At 41.1% G+C, this 21453-nt stretch overlaps 1 protein-coding gene across 1 annotated transcript; it reads right to left on the reverse strand.

Moving 5' to 3' along the window:
- Positions 1 to 361: 361 nt before the first annotated feature.
- LOC137281592 (sn-1 acyl-lipid omega-3 desaturase (ferredoxin)-like) lies at positions 362 to 12117 on the reverse strand. Its single transcript, XM_067812924.1, has 2 exons — positions 12041 to 12117; positions 362 to 5719 (listed from the first exon to the last, which is right to left on the reverse strand). Coding segments are annotated over exons 1-2 (1173 nt in total). The 5' UTR covers positions 12043 to 12117; the 3' UTR covers positions 362 to 4548.
- Positions 12118 to 21453: the final 9336 nt, after the last annotated feature.

The following is a 21453-nucleotide window of genomic DNA, read 5'->3' on the forward strand; positions in this document are numbered from 1 at the left end:
CAGTCGACTCTTACGACAAGCACGGTTTACTGAAGATCAGTTCTATCCCAGATCTTCACGGGTCTTATGTGTTAACGACAAACCACACACGCCGTCCAAAAAGCTCTTTGGAATTCAGAACACGACAAAAGTAAATTTGAATATTCGTCAGGTTTATTTCTGTAGGTAAATAGGATAACACCATTACTGACTAGCTATGAATGCATAGAATGTCGGACATATAGCTGGCTGATAACTGTGGATATAGTTCAAAGCCAAAACTATTCAAACAATATCACAGAAACATTTGGCTTCAAATATATTTAGTGAAATCGAAAAAAACCCATTCATTCTCCCTTGTGTTTTATGACATATGATTACACGAGTGAATGTGGGTATACGTGCTACTCAAAAACAGTAAAGGTCACAAACAACAGGAAGGTCCTGAACAGGTTTGAGAAGTGCTATTAACTTATGATCCTGATGATATGAGAGATGTGGCGTAACAACAAATAACCGGGAGCGATCGACATGTTGGGTCATCGCGCGTGGGCGCAGGAGGATGGAGTGAAGGACGGAAGGAAGGAAGGAAGGAGACAGATGCAGGTGCCCGCTGTCATCGTCGTGTCAAGTTGCTCACTGAATTCATAACAAGATGAATGACACTGGAGGAGTGAGTTTTGTCGCTTTTAGCTATATTCCAGTTATATGGCGGCGCTCTGTAAATAATCGAGTCTGGACCAGACAATCCAGTGATAAAAAGTATGAGCATCGATCTGCGCAATTGGGAACCGATTACATGTGTCAACGATCCCGTTAGTCGTCTCTTACGACAAGCAGTCATCTTTCAGCGCAAGCCGTAGTTACTGAAGGCCTTTTCTATCCCTGACCGTAACGGGTGGGGGGCATCAGAAATGGGCTTAGCACATTGTACCCATGTGAGGAATCGAACCCGGGTGTTCGGCGTGACGAGCGAACGAACCACTGAGCGACCAAAATATACTTTTTGTAGACACACTGACCAACGAATATTGTGTAGAGTGGGATAACGTATTACCTATGGAAGGACCTGACTTTCATTACTATCCGTTATGCATGTCCGGACACGTCACGTCTATACTAGTGGGTGGGTGAGTGTAATTTTACGCCACACTCAGCAATATTCCAGTTATAAGGCAGTTGTCTGTTAACAAACGATGGAACGACATTAGCATCAATCTACGCAAGTGCATGGAACTGATGGTATGTGTCAACCAAGCCTGACCACCCGAGCCCATTAGTCACCAATTACGACACGCAGGGGTTACTGTGGGCCAGTGCTAACCCGGATCATGGAGATGATGATGGTGGTGGTGATGATGATGACAGATATAACTGATCAAACACGTCACGTGACACTGGCAGGTGTCTCCTGCGCGTGTGGATTTCCGAGACTAAAGCATAGTCAGGCGAGGGCAGATGCGGTAACCATACTCACACGAGTCGTCTGAACGTTAATGCCAAAAGGTGACCAAACCCAAGTAATGAAATTCAAAAACGGTTTTTAGCATGATTGTGATGAAGATGATGGATGTAACTAACCAAACATGTCACGTGACTCTGGTAGGCGTCGGACTACCGAGACTAATGTGGTCATGCGACGGTTGATGTTGTAACCATACTCACACGAATCGTCTGAACATTACAGCCAAAAGGTGACCAAACCCAAGTAATGAAATTCAAAAACGGTTTACTGTATAATCATGTTAAAAAACCAGGAACAGAATCAGGAGAAATTGGACTCGAACCTAAATTCACAGCTTTATATCAAACCTATTGGAGACATTTCTGAACAGTTTTACCCTTGTCATCCGTTTCTGATTCGTATCCCCTAAAAAATTCAAAGCAGCCGGATAACGAGATAGGGTAACCGCGCCTTTTCCCATATAAACATCACCAAATACCGAAAGGTTCGGGCTTAAGCACTAAAAGTGTAGAACAATTGCACTTTGAAGACATATTTAAAATGAACTGAACTTTCAAACACGCCTAAATCTGCTGCAGTACAGTAAAAATATACTGGACATAAACAAATTCTAAAATATCTGTACACATCGCATGAGAGTTAAAACTGCAGGAGGAAGGAAAACAATACATGGATGAACAGACGTTGTTGTTGTTGTTGTTTATTCATACACTGTTATCCCTCCTTACTTCTCCAACTTCTAAATACGTTAAAATACATGTGCAATGATACGTTTCTCAAGACCGACATTGTCAGTTTGCATTCACCAAACATAGAAGTCCTAGTGAGAGCCGGTAAAAGTCAAAATGACCGACTGTTCTTCAAGGTCAAGGTTATGATGGGAGTAACTGTGTATTATTTACTATGAAAGTAATATTGACAATGACTACGGAAAACCTAAGGACCAAAATCTGTTCATCCAGAGTTAGTTGGACAGCAGGCCAATTATTTCGACTAGACATTCGCCAGGTTGTTGTAACAATAGGGTTACAGTATTATGACTTTACCTTTACGCCGCACTCAGCAAAATCACCGATATATGGCGGCGGTCTATAATGAATCGAGTCTGGACCAGACAATCCAGTGATCAACAGCATGAGCAACGACATGGATGGCGGGGTGGCTATTGCAAGATTTGCTGTTCAACAACAGTAGAAGTGCACATTGTTTTGTTGTAATAGCTTAAAGCTAAATGTGACCGGTCTGTGAAAATTCGGGTCAGGACCAGACAATCCAGTGAATGACATCATGAGCATCGATCTCTAAATTTGAGATAATATATATCGAATACCAGGTACAGCGTTTCCAATTAAACAGTTATGGCGATCTGGCTAACTGTCAAGATCAGTTACAATTTCTTTGGTTCTGAAATATACACATGTACTATACACATATATACACTATAATACACAGTGTTCTCCATACCTTCAACAACTGTATTCATCCCCATTGGCTACATGTGAAAACATCCCCAAATCATCATTTTTCTTTTTTAAGGCAAGATATATGAAATATTAAAACATTACGCCCTGTAAGTATATATCTTAAGTGTACCTGATTTTTGACAAGCAGTACAAGGTATGAGTTCAGAATCGTTAATTCAGAGTGAGTGAGTTGAGTTTTACGCCGCACTCAACAGCATGAACATCGATCTGCGCAATTGGGAACAGATGACGTGTCAACCAAGTCAGCTAGTCTGACCACCCGATCCCGTTAGACGCCTCTTACGACAAACATAGTCGCCTTTCATCACAAGCATAGGTTGCTGAAGGCCTATTCTACCACGGGACCTTCAAGGATCCCTAACAGGAATCACTGTCACTGAAGGCACATATTAACTTATGGTACTTCTAGCACGTTCCCCAAAACTCATCACTTAAAACAAATGGCATGATTCATTCATTCTGAAATCTTTAAACATGGATAAACTCCAAAATTATCCACGTCAACAACAACAATACAAAAAATAGAGAGAAACCAAAACATTTGAACCCATCCAGCAACAACAGAAGAAACAGCTACAACTGCAACCAAAATGATCCTGCATACAGGAAAGCCACTAGAAACCCACTAGAAATAACCTAGAAACCATCACACGAACCGAGTGAGTTTTAGTTTTGCACAGCTTTCATCAACATTCCAACAATATTATGGCGGGGGACACGAGAATGGGGCTTCACACATAGTATCTATGTGAGGAATCGAACCCGGTATTCGGCATTGGCAGCGAACGCTTTAACCACTAGGCTACCCACTGCCGAAGTCGCACAAAGATCACATGATCAAATATAATGTCTCTAGCCAACACTGGCACTAATTATGACTTCTCCGTTAAAATACCTGACTTGGATACAAAGGGTATTTGTGTGTTTGTGATTTGGGACTTATTCTCGACTTTGTGGGGACCAGTGCCAAGGGACATCAGGGCATTCAAAGTACTCGTATCGTATATACTGAACAGCGACAGAAACGCAACGCCGTTCTTTTGTCAAGCATTGAAATAGAAAACATTTACACGAAAGCTTACTTTTATGAGATTTCACTTCATCGAATATTGCGTCTCTTTTGCTGTAGTATAGTTCAATTTTACATATTCCATATCTAAAATATGATTTGACAAAACACCTATTCTGCTCTTGAACGGAATATCAACAGGTTGGTCCCTAAGAGCTGTTACTGCAATTTACCATCATAGCTCTTTTAAGTGAGTGAGTGTAATTTTACGCCACACTCAGCAATATTTCAGCTACAAGGCGGCGGTCTGTAAATAATCGAGTCTAGACGAGACACTCCAGTGATTAACAGCATGAGCATCAATCTCCGCAACTGGGATACGATGACGTGTCAACCACGTCAGCGAGCCTGACCACTCGATTCCGTTAGGGATTTTTGCGACAAGCATGGATTACTGACGACCAACATTTTAACCCGTACCTTCACGGGTTGCCTTTCAAGTAAACGAGTTAACATCATTGATCACACATCATTATTCTAACAAACACCACTGGAATGATAAGGCACAGCACATTTCTGAATTACAATTCTTTCACTCCTAATTCCTAAATCTACTTGTATAGATGGACTTCAGTGTCATCAGATATAACGCTCTGCTTGACATACTTCTTGAACATGCGGGCAAAAGCTAGTAAAATGCGTTCATCGCGTGATTTCACGAGATCTGGAAACTCCTTCCGGAAGTGACGTGTGGCCTCTTCTAGACGGTAGTGCGGGATTTTTGGGAAGAGGTGGTGGATCTGATGTGTCCCGATGTTGTGGATGACGTCGTGAATGAGTCCGTAGTGTCGGTCAACGGAGCTAAGTTGGCCCCGGACGTTGCTCCACAGATGGTCAGAGTACCAGGGGATCTCATCCTCGGTGTGATGGAGAAAGGTAATGATGACAATGTATGTGGCGAAGACGAGATCGGGAACTATGTAGTGGTAAAACAACTTCCAAAATCCAAACGCGACGGCGTACGAATACAGACACGAGCACCATATCGCCATGGCAACCAAAGTGATGATGCATGCAGTGACGTGTTTGGAGAAGATGGGTTGGAAGGGGTTGATATGACAAACCTGGCGTGGCTTGTAGCCGCGAATCAGGTACCCATACCACCCTGCTCCAAGCCCAAACCAAGGAAGAGCGACTTCACCCCTACTGTCCGATTTCCTGACCGGATAGAAGACTTCATCCTTGTCTATGTTGCCGGTATTCTTATGATGGTGCTTGTGTGACACCTTCCAAGTAAAGTACGGCGCCAGTAGGAACGTGTGGAACACCGTCCCAACGACGTCGTTGAGAAAAGGGTGGTGCGAGAAGGACCCATGGCCGCAGTCGTGCCCGACGACAAACACTGCTGTGAAAAGGGTGCCCTGCGCGAACCAAAACACAGGGGTCAAGGCCAGAAAAGGAATTAAGGGAAGGTAATTCCACATCAGCTCTCCGAGGACATATAGCGTAGCGATGAAAACAGCGTCCTTGACGGCGTAATACAATGATGTGGAGACTCTGGGATCAAAACAGGACACAGGCAGCTTCCTCTTTATTTCTACAATGGACGGCAGTTTCCTTGGTAACCGGACCTTGCCAAGTGGGTCGCTGTGCTCGTCATTTGCATCGGTAACACCGTCTTCTGACGTTTCAGCTTTCTCTTCCGTTACCAAGGTAACAAGAAATACGTTAAGTAGGATCTGCCACCATGAAGTGTCTCCTTTCTTAGGTTCACCCAATTTCCTGAAAAAAAAGCAAAAAAATATGTCCTCTTAGATGAAAAATCAGTTACATATATTTTTAGCAGTGAAAATGCGAAAGCAACCACATATTCAGGTGAGTGGGGGGGGGGGGGGGGGGGGGGCTCTTTTGATTTTAGTCGCAATATTTCAGCTATACAAATATGGGTTGCCGGTGACCAGTTGTACCCACGGATCTTCACGGGTTGAATTAGAACTGTTGGGGTTCTAAATGTAATCACTAATGTAATGAACTGTAATTTTAATGCCATATGCGTTAAACAACCAACCAACCAACCAACCAACCAATCTTCTAGACTTAACCAGCACAGCATGATACGCATTATGACAAATTATGACGCATTCCTGGGAATACTGACATACATCTCATTAAAATCAGGTGGCGAGTCCGTGAGCTTAGTTTTACGCCACTGTTAGCAATATCACGGCGGAGGACACCAGAAATGGGCTTCACACATTAAATATTGTAGCCGTGAAGGGAATGGAGCCCGGGTCTTTGGCGTGACGAGCGGACGCTTAAACCACTAGGCTACCCTACCGCTACATGAAAATTACGTAAACATACGACCTGTTGCTGTATAGTGAGATCGATCGTTTGTAAAGTTAAACTATAAAGAAAAATGGGTGAAATGTTATATTAAAAAAGTAAAATCCTCGAGACTTTCGTTGCATGAGCTCTGCTTATTCCAGGATTGGAACCTGTAACGCGATTCTACACCAACATATTATATATTAATGATATATTCACTTAATGAAGGAATGTTTGTGATCAGCACATTCATTATCAAGGGGTAAGTGAGTGAGTTTAGTTTTACGCCGCACTCAGCAATATCCAGCTATATGCTGGAGGTCTGTAAATAATCGAGTCTGGACCAGACAATCCAGTGATCAACAACAACATCGATCTGCGCAATGGGGAACCGATGACATGTGTCAACCAAGTCAGCGAGCCCGACCAACCGATCCCGTTAGTCGCCTCTTACGACGGGATCAGTAGAGTTGGGTGTCCACCATATTTGGGCTGAAATGACCCACACACTTTGACCCCTGCACTGTCATGAGGTAATCCCTCGTGACATATATACTCAGTTTATTAATATTCATTGACACAACGCTGTTTCGTACAGTGTTTCAACACTGGGTATCCATTACACTTGGGATTACCTCCCCTGGTTGGAATTCGGGGAGTGAGTGAAAGTTCTTCAGGGCCAATCACGGCAATAGTTTACCTACATGCAGTGTGCGAAATAAACAATGGCCCGCTTACCCGAGGCTAGTAAAAATTCAATCGGGCCTGAAAAATCTCCACAGTCACTTAACTGCCAGATTGGTTAGTGAATTTTCATATAAATATGAATTAAATTAAATTAAATATGTATCACTACCTACGACTTGCTAAGTCGTAATACACTTTCAAATCATGCAAATTAAAAAAAAAACAAAACTGTAATGGTATTTTACCTTTTTAATATTCTGTTTATTTTCTACATTCACATATTGGGCTAGTGACTTATTTAGGGGGCTAGAAACTTTCAGGCATAACTAGCCCACAAAATTTGGAAATTATTACGCACAATGCCTACATGAGAAAAGTTGTCTGTGAGTGAGTGTGGTTTTCCGTCATTTGAGGCAATATTCCAGCAGTAAAAGCCATTGGCTTCACACATCGTAGCTGTGAGGGTAATCGAACAGGACTTTTGTCGTAATGAGCGAACGCTTTATCCACTAGGCGCCAATGCAATCCTTAAAGCAACCTGTTAAAAATCGAGCGAGAGTCATCTAGCTGATCCTCCTCATATGCAGCTTTTAATGCATGCAAATGTCCGATATGTACACTGGGACTCTTCGCAGCTCGATCGAACCCAAACGGCCAGCGTAATTTTTAACATCTAACACCGACTTACGACAGTCGTAAATTTAGAACAGACGCAAGTTCTAAAATTTAAATTAGATGGGGTCACGTCAGTGAGTGAGTGAGTTTAGTTTTACGCCACACTCAGAAATATTCCAGCTATATGGGTCCCTGGTATGGTGATCTACCTTCAGTTGTTGGCAACCTATAGCTCATTTTTATATTGTACTGTCCTCTATACATACATTGTTTTAGGTCTATTCACTAGTTTTACATTCTACTCTGTGATATCCTAGTTAGTTTTACTGTCCTTCGTCGACAGGGTTTTACAATGTATGTGCTATTAATTCATTTGTATTTTCATAATTATTCGTTCTCGTCACGATATGGCTGCAATATTGCCGATGTGACGTTAAATATTAACTCACTCACTCACTCCAGCTATATGGCGCCGGTCTGTAAATAATCGAGTCTGGACCAGACAATCCAGTGATCAACAACAAGAGCATCGATCTGCGCAATGGGGAACCGATGACATGTGTCAACCAAGTCAGCGAGTCTGACCACCCGATCCCGTTAATCGCCTCTTACCACAAGCATAGTCGCCTTTTATGGCAAGCATGGGTTGCTGAAGGCCTATTTCACCCCGGGACCTTCACGGGTCAGATGGGATCACGAAGCTGGATTGGGATGTGAAAACAGGCATCATTTTAAAGTAACATGGATAACCTCCCACCAAACTCACTTCGTCCGATAGATTCTAGCATACACTACATTAGATGAATACATAGGATACCATTAACCTAAAACAAACCGCGTCTAGACCCAGAATTGAATTGTTCTAAGTGTTGGGACAGGATATGTTTTCTCTAGTTTTGATTGTTGTTCAACGCAGCATTCAGTAAAATTAAAAGGCAGTGGTCTGTACAAAATCGAGAATGATCGACACCATGAGTATCAATCAACGCAACAGTTATAACGACGTGTTAACCAAGTCAGCTGGCCTGACCATCCGACCCCGTTAGTTTTAGTTTAAACTGGATTTTCACTGGATGAAAAATACAAACTTGATAATTCATTAAAAACATTATCCTATATATATATTGCAACATTACAGAGTTCTGGGGCAATTTCTTTTTGTAAAACAGTACCGTTTATTCATTTTTTTTCTCGATAAAACTATTCTTTATTCCTCCATTGGAGACTATAATGACATGAGGAGGCAGAATCTGAAATGTCGCAACGACCCACGGGGCTTGAAAGACACGACATTCGTATACTTCCCCTGACTGACCGCTTGGGTTAGTATGTCACGCATTATGGACTGGGTTCTGTATTGTTATTCACAAGACGCGTGCTATCGCGTAATAATTTTAGCTGAAGTGAAACAGGACGTGGAGACCCCGTGACGATTCTGGCCAGAATTTATCTTCAGTAGCCCATGCTTGTCCTAAGAGGCAACTGGCGGGATCGGGTGGCAAGACGCGCTGACTTGTCATTGTACCCCAACTGCGTAGAATACCAATTCTCATTACGATTCTCATTCAGTTGATCACTGGATTGCCTGATCCAGACTCGATTACTCATAGGTAGCCGTAATATAACTGGAATATTGCTGAGTGTGGAGTTGAACGAAAAAACGAAAAAAAAAACCCCAAAGAAATAATGACTTGGCAAGCTAGCGACGTACAGGACCACGAAGTCTAGTGGTTAAAGCGATCGCTCGTCACGCTGACGAAACGGGTTCGATTCCATATATGTGTACAATGTGTGAAGCCCATTTCTGGTGTTCCCCGCCGTGATATTGCTGGAATATTGCTCAAAGCGGCGTAGAACTTAAGTCACTCACCCGCAGCCTTTTAAACTATCACAGAAGCCCCTATTCCTAACATCGCGTAACACCTGTCACAAGCTGCGGAGAGTGTTGACGGACGGACGTCACCTATGGGAGTGTATATTGCCTACAAGCTTTCAACAATATTTCATTGCAAGACACATATTGGACAAAAATATATTCAGTTAGGAATATATGTAATTTTTGAAATTGTAAATAATGATCTATTTATTCCCTGATACACTGATGTAATATAAAATCATAAAAATACCAATATCCCTAATATATTTTGTCCAGTATTTTAGTCTGTGACCTTTACATGTAATTTATACAAGTATTACTACCCACTAAAACTTCAGACACTAGTGAAAATGAATTCGCTTACTTCAAACAACTGTCTTAAACCAGAACTTGCAAAATATTCCACACTGTTTAAAGGTACTTGTTACACATGAACCGATTTATTGTGCAACGAATGTGTAATGTTCAAAAGAGGTTATTTTCATGAGTTAACCAAAATGAAACTCAGAGAAAATTGGCGAATTTTAAACAAAAACGTTTTTACATGCATAATATTTGCTCATGGATTTCAGCACTTTGATGCATGATCCGCGTGCAGCTCATCTGCACTGGGTTTGCAGTTGGTTTCCCCAAGTCAGTGGAGAAGTTCACCTTCGAAGTTGAGAATTAAAGTTTGAAATTCCTTATCATATTTTGTTGGGTTTTTTTTCAAGCATTTACCTGCAATTCCTTCTGGACACCTTTTAAAAGAATATACTTTTAACGCGGAATCTAGGAGGTGGCGATGTATGGTTGATCATAGGAAAAAAAGGCGCCCATCATAAACCGACCCCAGGGACCTACCTAGTCGTCGCGGAACTTCCATGGGACGTTGTTGAAGAAGGAATTTTCGAGCTTACCTTTTGAACAGTGGGAGTAATTTGGGCCTACCGCCAGTTTTAATATTATGCTAGTTTTGTCACCGAGAGTCACTTTCATGTCTGAGGAAAACCCGAAGTAACGAATCTGTCACACATTCATCACGTGGGTGAATCCACGAAATGTATTATGTGACTGGCTTGTCTTTCAAACAGGCCCTGAAAAAATGTACCCGATAGGCCAATTCAAGTCTGAATCACCAAATGTCAGAAAATTTAAATATCCGGGCTCTTTTTAATTATACTTGATGTATATTATTTTGGAACTGTATTTTTCATTTCAGAGTCTAGATGTGGCTGACGAGGTCCTATTTACACTTATACAACTTCCTGGGGCGCAAAAGGGACACAACTCTGCAGAACTAATTGCAGCATCTTTGAACATCCGTGAACACAAGGAATGAATGTATGGTATTACGCAGCGTCTAGTAGTATTCATGCAACTGGGGACTGATGACGTGTCAACCAAGTCAGCGAACCTGACCACCCGATCCCCTTCATCGCCCCTTACGACAAGCATAGTCGCCTTTCGTGGCAAGGATGGGTTGTTGAATACATATTCTATCCCGGATCTTCACGGGTTCGGACCACAGTGAGTTGCAATTGTTTTCATCCATTGTCTTACCACAGCATTAAACGGAAAATATTCACCCAAACAATCTCTCTCTAAAAAAAGTGTCGAGTTTGTCAATCAGTGGATTGTATACGTACACAAGCCTCTGTGCTTTACAACTTTTGACTATTTTCGACTATATATCGAAAGGCAAACCGTCAGCTTATTGTTCGTCTTGATCACATACAGCTGCAGCTGCGATGTATCGATCATAAGGTATCACATAAAACAAATCTATCCCTTTGTCACATTAAACTCGCAGCATCAAACTCCATTCGAAAATTACACACACGCACACGCGCGCACACACAAACACACATGCGCAAAATCTCGATTAAGATTTAAAATATTCCTGTGGATATTTCATGCGACATTCACTGACTTTCTGTCATTGCAGATTTCCATTTCAACACGTATTGCCCTCATGTCCTCGGGACCATGTGGCAATTTGTCGCAAACATATTACTGGACCATTCATAGATAAGGAGCAATTGAACGCGATGTAGGCGCATTGATTAGGCGTCACATGGGAAACAGGTGGTTTTAGTTTCTCGAGTGAAACCTGAAACAGGCTTGAACGCTCTACAAGTACGTTTAACCGCAACGTAGACTGCACGCGAGTACGATGCCCAAATTACCTGCTTTGAATAACAATAGAAACTAAAATGATCCCGACAACTGGTTTCACCATGGTTTTGCATAACCTAACTTGACAGCCGAAATCCATCAGTTCTTCCTGCGAGCTTCCACTTCGAGATACCGCCTCATTATAACGCCGTGCTGTTCACGACCACTGAGTTACTTGTACACTTCAAACACAAACGCCTCATTTCTATGGTAACCAATTTGTGGTAACAGATATAGTTTCCGAAACGTCACGAAACCGACATAAGAACAGACATATGTTTTTCGACAGAATACTTTCGTCTTTCCGAACCCGAGTCAATGTCAAACCGTCTTCATCCATATTTAACATGGCGAGTAATGTCAGTAGAATATTTTTGCACATAAATTCAGTGAATGTTTTTGAATTTGAACAGGAAATAAATTAAGAATGCACTACTTACATGACCGCTGTTATTTGATGATCAAGTCTCTATTTACACTGACGATACTCGCGTGCAAACACCACATGGACTCACCGGTAACGTGGTCAATGACAATAGGCAAAACTAACTGATAAATACACATACGTGCTCGTCTATTTATAGACGATACTTATCATATCATTATACCCTAAATACACGCCACTAATCTTATGAATACAAACAGCGAAATACATAAGTCGAGCTTTTCAACCTTGATGTTTGCATGTAATGCATGATTTATCGACTTCGATCTCCATCAGACGATCAAGGTTACTGAGCTCTGATTGGCTGTTTTGTGGTGTGGTAGAATGCGTGTTTGCCAGGGATAACGTGAGAGGGATTTCCTTGTACAGACCAATCGGCGGGGAAAACATGATATTTAGTGACCATACGCATGAAGTGTGTGAGACATTTTATTACTTGTTGCATACATAGACTTTTCACTGTTTCAGCTGACATAAGTACTTTGCATTTGAAGTTATAATGCGAAACAGGTATTATTTATTTTGAAACTGTTTTTCACAAACCGGTTTCAGTTTTTGCCTCGTTTTACCATTTTGTGTTGATACAACTTACGCGTGTTGGCTGGGAGGGCAATTACAGTGTATCAACATGTGTTGCACGGTTTGTGCTTAAATCTCCATTGTCATTGTTCTCCATTAGCTTTGATGTTTACCGCTTCAACTCTATTTGACAGCGGTCTGGGACTGAATGTGGACCTAATGACGCTATATTAAAGTTAGGCGGATACGTTTCAGCAATTGACTGACTGACTGACTGACTGAATAAATAAATGAATAAATAAATCGTCATCTACATGATTTCAGTAAATATTGGATTGTATACCATTATATACATACATTATATACCTCTGATTTTCCAATACAGTATGTGTTCTTTCCAATTTAAATAACGCGGTTATGATAGAATGGAAATAAACATACTGTGCTGGAATATCAGAGGTACATGACGAGATAATAATAGTTCTAACTTTGTTATTTAAAATCATATGTTTAAATCATATTTAGACCTATTATTATTTCGTTGTATATGTCTGATTTTCCAACAAAGGATGTTTATAATAGTCGGTTAATATGTGGACTGGATGTCGTGATGTTGTCAGATTTCGCGTGTGGCTGTCACACCGCTTTTAGCAATGGACTTCACAGAGTATTACATTTGGAGAACGCTTAGTCTCTGAATATATGTAGCGGTGTATAATTTTGATGCTTAAAACTTTAATTATGAGTCACGTAAGGGCTACACATATTTTTGTTTTTAAAATGAAGAGGAAAAACCATGTTCAGTTCAGAATGTTAAGAATGAGCCTCGGAGTGTTGTAGTTATGTAACAGACTCACACTGTTCAAGACATCTATCATAGTTCACTGATTCTAATGAAAAGTCAATTCCCATTTGGATACACTGTATGAATCCCATTCGTCGTGTCCCCGCCGTGATATTGCTGGAATATTGCTAAATATTGCTGACCCACTGTAATGAAAAGTTGTGTTTCTTTGGAGTACAGTTAAGAGGCGGTGGTGGGGAAGCGTAGGTGTGAAAGCGCTGCCTCGTCACGCCGATGACCCGGGTTCGATTCTCCAGATGTGTGAAGTCCTTTTTGCTATTGTCGAGGTATTGCTGAAATATTGCTAAAAGCGACAACCAAACTCACTCATTCACTTGCACACTGGAAGACTGCTAAGGCCACAATGCAAAAAAATCACGTGGTACATTTTTTTCATCACATACTGAGAGAAGGGGACATAAAATATACCTGGTCAATAACATGATGTCGACAGTGTGTTCGGTTGTGAATCTACCGGAATAATGTCAAGTACTAGTCCAAAATACAGTTATTAAACTTTATACTGGATCCCAATGAATAAAGTGCTGTTTTCTTATGATGTCATAGTAGATGACGTCATGTTGACGATTGTTTGCATAACTGTGATTGTTGCTTCAGCTAACCCTAACGTATTTCTGATGTACTGTCTAGAGGCGTTGTTCTTGTCTATCGTGCTGTCCACTTGTCTGTCTACGTACGTTTACGTGTGTGTGTGTGCGTATGTGCTTGTGTGGTACAGAAGCAGAAATATACAGCTGGGAAATTGTGAGTGTGGCCATGCGGTATAATAGCTAAGTGTTACACCATCGTTTCTGATTCCACGTTTTCACAATTTCCCAGCTATAGTGAGTGAATTTAGTTTTACGCCGCACACAGCAATATTCCAGCTATATGGCGACGGTCTGTAAATAATCGAGTCTGTACCAGACAATCCATAGTCGTCTTTTATGGCAAGCATGGGTTGCTGAAGGCCTATTCTACCCCGGGACCTTCACGGGTCCCCAGCTATATAACGGCTGTCTGTAAACATTTGGGTCATGAACAAACATTCTGATGATTAACATCATGAGACTCGACAAGTACAGTTTGAACACGGCATACACCATTCAAGTCAGCGAAGTGACTAGACTAACAACTAGTCTCTTATTTTACAGAAAACTAATCATAGTAAAAACTTAAATGCAATTAAAATCAGCGCCGAGACTTTCTTCCTGAAATTCTTCTTTTTGAAATCTAGACATTTTCTAGACTTCTGCAATTCTTCGACATGTTTGTTTCACGGTCTGTATGACAGGCTGCCACCAGACCCCGTTAGTCATTTTGCTGTTTATTAAACAATCGTAGAATAAATACCCCTGACAAATCTCAGCACTTATACGACCAATGCTTAATTTATCATATTGGTCAATCATATTTTATTCATGAACTTGGGTTATCCGGGGTTATCCACACCTCTTGAGTGGAGGTGGATGTTGTATAAATGCACATATCATTATTATTATTATGTTTTACAGAGTAAGATTGAAATGCAGCAGAGAGGGTTCGGGTGATCCTGGCACAGTCAGGCTGGTCAAGCTCATCATCAGCTCATGGCCCTCGCCCCCTCTACACGCAGCCTAGACAGCGAATGGGACTTCTCCCAGGAAACACTGCCTAGTCGAACCCACCAAGAACTTTCCGGAGAATATGGAGGCTCCCCAACACTGCAGCCTTCATTACCCAGATTGTCAGAAGGGCTGTGCTCCCGGTGGAGAACCCGGGCACTCTCCTGATTTGCGCCAAGAGATCAGGAGGTACCAAACCAAGGGCACCGAGAACAATGGGGAGCCTGACTACAGTGTACTTGGGATGCAAGCGAGACATTTCAAAGGCGAGGTCCGCATATTTATCATGCTTTTCCTGAATCTTGGCAATCACATTGATGTCAAAAGGGACAGAAAATTCAATGATATAAATAATTACATTTGATTTATCAAAAAGGACAAGATCAGGTTTGTTTGCTTGAATTCGTCTAAGGCTGTATATGGGCCTATTCCAGAGAATCTTAAAAGCATCATTTTCCAGGACGCCCTGGACATGTTCGGGGTCGTACCATGGATGGACCTCGGGGTCAAAGCCACAGGCATGGCGGAGACGATAGTAAAAGCAGCGAGCCATGCCATCGTGTCTTTTAAGATATGCTGTTTGTGCCAAGGAGAGAACATCCACTGACCAGGTGTTATTATTACTTTCTCGATGTCGTCACTTGAATTCTGAATCAAGAGCAGTTGTTACAGGCATAGTTCTTACTAAGTTCACTGGTGTATGAGATCAACAAGTTAACACAAGTTAACATTTTCATTCGAGGGTAAGTAGGGTTGATGCATTTGTCCACACGGTTCACCTGGGTCGTTCACGGTTTTCAAACAGATCGAAATAAATTGCATATTTCATTCGAACCGTGAAGATATTAGTTAAAATCGATATGTACCCGATTACATTTCGAGCACCCGCTAGGCATGGGTCGTTTTGGGCACTGCAGACTAAGGTGCCCCGGGTTGGTCTTCAGCAACACAAGTCTTACGGGAGACGTCACTGACGGGATTTGGTGGTCAGGCTCGCTGACTTGGTTGACACGTCATCGTACCTCAGTAGCGTAGATAGATACTCATGGTATTGATCACTGGATTGTCTGGTCCAAACTCGATGCTATATAAAGACATAATCTGAAATATGACCGTCTGAGCCAATAAAAAACAAACAATCTTTCATTCAATGAACAGACAAGGGGACGTAACTCTTGCATCGTTACTGTGGGTGAGCTCCGAGAAGCTATTTTCAATCTTCATTCCCGACCAACACAACACTGCATGAATAGACGCGGCAAGTGAATATCTAAGTTAATTCGAACCGCGATGCAGCACCTGCCTCTCAATGTTCCCAGCTTGCAACATCAACTGTGATCAACTCTGGCTTGTAAACTTGGTAATCTCGACCTGTGTCAGCTCGCGCCAGAAATACCGCCGCTTTGTGACGTCATTCGTGTGGCAAGGCTCGACAGTTATGTTAATAAGTGCTAAAATTGATGTGGCCCTAGTGATTGTTATTAAGCATATTTACATGATACAGAGACGAACGACTGGTTCACTTGGTTGAATTTCATGCAATAGGACGCTTTTACCGTCACGCGTAAAAATATTTTACTCTCGATCAGTTGTATTATTTGTAATCACAATTATGTAATAATGATTAGAGTGAGTGAGTGGGTGAGTGAGTGAGTTCAGTTTTACGCTGCACCCAGCAATATTCTAGCTATATGGCGGCGGTCTGTAAATAATCGAGTCTGGACCAGACAATCCAGTGATCAACAACATGAGCATCGATCTGCGCAATGGGGAACCGATGACATGTGTCAACCAAGTCAGCGAGCCTGACCACCCGATCCTGTTAGTCGCCTCTTACGACAAGCATAGTCGCCTTTTGTGGCAAGCATGGGTTGCTGAAGGCCTATTCTACCCATGGACCTTCAGGGGTCAGTGATGATTAGAGGGGAAACTATGATTAGAGGGGAAGATACATTAATATACACGTGGAGTTTCATTAGAGTTGATGTTCAGTAACCCATGCATGTCGTAAGAAGTCACTAATGGGATCGGGTGGTCAGGCTCGCTTACTTTGTTGACACTTGTCATCGATTCCCAATTGCGCAGATCGATGCTGATGATGTTGATCATTGGATTGCCTTGTCCAGACTCTGTTATTTACAGACGCCACCAACTAGCTGGAATATTGCTAAAAGCTGCAAAACTCACTCCTCTAGTGTCATTCATCTTGTTATGAATTCAGTGGATAACTTGACACGACGGTGACAGCGGACACCTGCAACTAAACTCACTCACACCCTCAGTCCAGATAACGTTTTATGGCCAATGCTGTAAAATTATTGTTTTCAATATAATGCAAAAATTCAGGATTAAAGTAAAACTGTATAATCAGTTGTTTTAAAATGTATTTTTGACCATAAAAAATGAGGTTTAAATGGGCATTTAAACATTTAGGATTTCCAGTGGCTTAAAGTGACAGACGAGAGTATGTTTAAGGAGAAAATATATGCGTGCAGTATTTACTCGATGAGCAAGTCTTTCAGACATTCATGGCGTTTAATCAAAAGCATAATTGCGATTTGGGAAATTCCGTGCGTTTATCGAGACCATGTTATATACTCAACGTATACACTTAAAAGGGCATCATGTACATTTAAAGGGACATCACATACACTTAAAAGAGCCTCATCTACACTATCATATACGCTCTGAAGAACAGCACACGCACTTTAAAGAACATCATATACACTTAAAACAACATCATATACACTTAAAAGGGAATCACATTCACTCAAATCAACGTCATATACACTTAAAAGGGCATCACATTCGCTTCAAAGGGTATCATATACACTCAAAAGGACATCAAATACACTTAAAGGGACATCATATATACTTAAAAGAGCCCCATATATACTATCATATACACTTCAAAGTTCATCATATACACTTAAAAGGGCATCATATGGTGCATAACATCAAGAACGGTGCTATGTACCATTGATTGGGCACCCTACACACTTTAAAGAGTGCCATAAACACCATCATATACACATAAAATGGGCATAATATACACGTATACGCCCCTGAGTATATTTTGCGGTCATTCTCAGAAAAAGCCTCTCGCAGCACAACACGATCACAACTTAGTACGACCCCCTCAGCTGTCCATCACAGACAGATAGATACTCTAACAATTACATGCATCTATATACTGTATTTCCTTTTTCGTAAAATTTCAGAGCAGGTTTTAGAAGTAACTAGACATGTGGCATTGCTTGATAACATGTATGCTGCTTTGTCATATGTCACATTAAAATGACTCACCTTCCAAACATGCGCATATACACTCACACCGACACACACATGCACGCACGCATACACGCACGCACGCACGCACGCTCCTACACATATACACTCACACGTACACACACATGCATGCACGTACGCATACACGCACGCACGCACGCACGCACGCACGCTCCTACACATATACACTGACACAAGCATTCCTATTTTCCAGGCTATTTCAGTCCCCCGTGTTTACAAGCTAATTACTTCTACAGATACATCCTCACCGGCACGTCTGCAGCGAATGACACGATCCCAATTTACGCACGCACACACAGACACACGCACGCACGCACGCATATACGCACGCATGCACCCACATGTATACACTCACACAAGCCTTCCCATTTTCCACGCTATTTCAACCTCCCATGTTTACAAGCTAATCACTTCCACGGCTACATCCTCCCCTGACACATCTGCAGCGACTGACATCATCCCAATTCCCTCCCTCACCCTTACCCTCATCAGCGACCCACGGTTGCCACGTGGGGTTCAGATCGATAGATTCCAGCCTGCAGAAGCTCGTGCTGGCACAGCGGAGTATCGATCTGAGGCTATATTCGTGATCTGCTAATCAAGAGGTGCACGTGGACTCCGTCTTAAAGAAATGTGATTGCTGACAATTGCAGTGTTGATGGGTGCCAGAGTCGTGACACCAACAGCTTTAATTCAGCTTGTCATGTAGATATATTCGCAGACAATACATATTCGAAATGTGGTCCCATGATTTTGTTCAACTCCTGGAAACTAATGTTTCATGTGTGTTTTGAAGAATAGTATAAGTAATCAATTGTTAACGTTTGTTTCTTTTCCGAGTTTCGTCACTTTTGTGGTGTTACTTTCAGGCGTTGTTGTTAGGAACGTCGTGTCATGTAGCGTTAGTGCTCATATAACGTACAGAATTTTCCGGGAGTAATTTTATAAGATACTGATCTAGAAGAATTGCATAAATTGATACGGAATCACTGATACATTTACACGAACTGATACAATACCACTGATACATTTACACGAACTGATACAATACCACTGATACATTTACACGAACTGATACAATACCACTGATACATTTACACGAACTGATACAATACCACTGATACATTTACACGAACCGATACAATACCACTGATACTTTTACACGAACCGATACAATACCACTGATACTTTTACACGAACTGATACAAAACCACTGATACATTTACACGAACTGATACAATACCACTGATACATTTACACGAACTGATACAATACCACTGATACATTTACACGAACTGATGCAGTATCACGGATACATTTACACGAACTGAACAAAATGACTAGCAGGTATTACAACTAAAGTCTTAAATAAAGTCGAATTACTGCTAATACAACATCGTGTAAGAATTTCCTGCCTGAAAACGTTACAAACATTTACAAAGAGCTAAACAATCAATTTAGTTTTTAAAATATATTTGTGTTAAATTTGATTTTGAAATGCCTCAGCGATTTTGAAAAGGATATATCTATTAAGGTCACTATTCCATCCATATAATGACGTGTGATATTGTGATACTGATACATTTACACGAACTGATACAATACCACTGATACATTTACACGAACTGATGCAGTATCACGGATACATTTACACGAACTGATACAATACCACTGGTACCCTTAAATAACCTGATACAATATCACTGATACATGTACACCAATTGATACAGTATTACTAAAACATTTATACGAACTGATACGATATCACTGATACCTTTAAAGATCCTGATACAATGTCACTGATGCATGTATACGACCTGATCCATTATCACCGATACCTTTGCACGAAATGATACAATATCACTGATATATTTACATAAACTGATACAATATCAGTGATATCTTTACAAGAACTGATACAATATCACACATACACTTACACGAACTGATAGAATATCAGTAATACATTTACATAAACTGATACAATATCAGTGATACCTTTACACAGACTGATACAGTATCATTAATAGCTTTACATTAACTGATGCAGTATTATATAAATCTTCACACAAACTGATACAGTATCATCGATACATCTATATGACTCAGTACCTTTTGAATGATATGTAAACTTTACCGATACAATCTCATTGATCTTTCTGTAAGAACTAATACCACCCTAAAACAGCCCCGGTAACCAAGGAAACCGGTACACTAATGAGCTCAACCACACAATTCCTTCTTAAGTCTCTTGGTATAATGATAATAATTATCTCTGTCCCTCAACCAACACAGTACCAGCCGCAATCGCATTATTGAAATGAATTTTCCATCTTCCCAGGGATATAGTGATCAGCAGGATCGTACCATAATCATATCGAAATGTATTTGTGATATTACTGACAATCCCGGTAAATCGATAACACCCTACCTTTCCGAGCTCATGACAAATCGCTAGTAACACTACCGTTTCCTGTTACCACCTTCTGTTGCTAGGGAGTATCTAGCTTGTTCATCTTGTGTTACATCTCTGACAAGCGGACAGTTAATAATTAATTTTAATTGGCTTCATCTTGAAAGTGAACTCTCAAAAGTCTTACTGCATAACTGAAGCCGGATAGATACAGTGGGTGGCAGGAGTACCTGGTAAATACTACTTGGTGATGCACGTGCTCTGAAGTGTACAGGTATGTGCCATGCATCCTAAGGATGTTCATGTGTTTAAATGTGGCTACTTTGAATCTGGCTAGTATGTGTTTGAAGGTGGATTTTATTTGTTTTAAGATGTCTTTGAGTGTTTAAAGGCTACTATTGTGTGCTTGAAGGTGGATTTTGAGTGAATCTGGTTCTGTGTGTTTAAAGGTCTCTATTTTGTGAATCTGGCTAGTATGTGTTTAAAAGTGGTTGTTATGTAAACTATAATATGTAGATGTATAATGGCTATTGCGTGTTTAAAGCTGCCTATTGGCTGAATCTGGCTACTATGTGCTTAAAAGGGGTTATTATGAGAATCTGGAATCTCTGTATTTTAAGATGGCCAGTGTGGGGATTTTGCTACTGTGTTTAAATGTGATTACGTGAATCTGGCTATTGTGTGTTTAAGGATGGTTATTGTGTGAATCATACTCTGTG

The sequence above is a fragment of the Haliotis asinina genome, chromosome 4 (assembly GCF_037392515.1).
Source record: "Haliotis asinina isolate JCU_RB_2024 chromosome 4, JCU_Hal_asi_v2, whole genome shotgun sequence".
Taxonomy (NCBI): Eukaryota; Metazoa; Mollusca; class Gastropoda; order Lepetellida; family Haliotidae; genus Haliotis; species Haliotis asinina.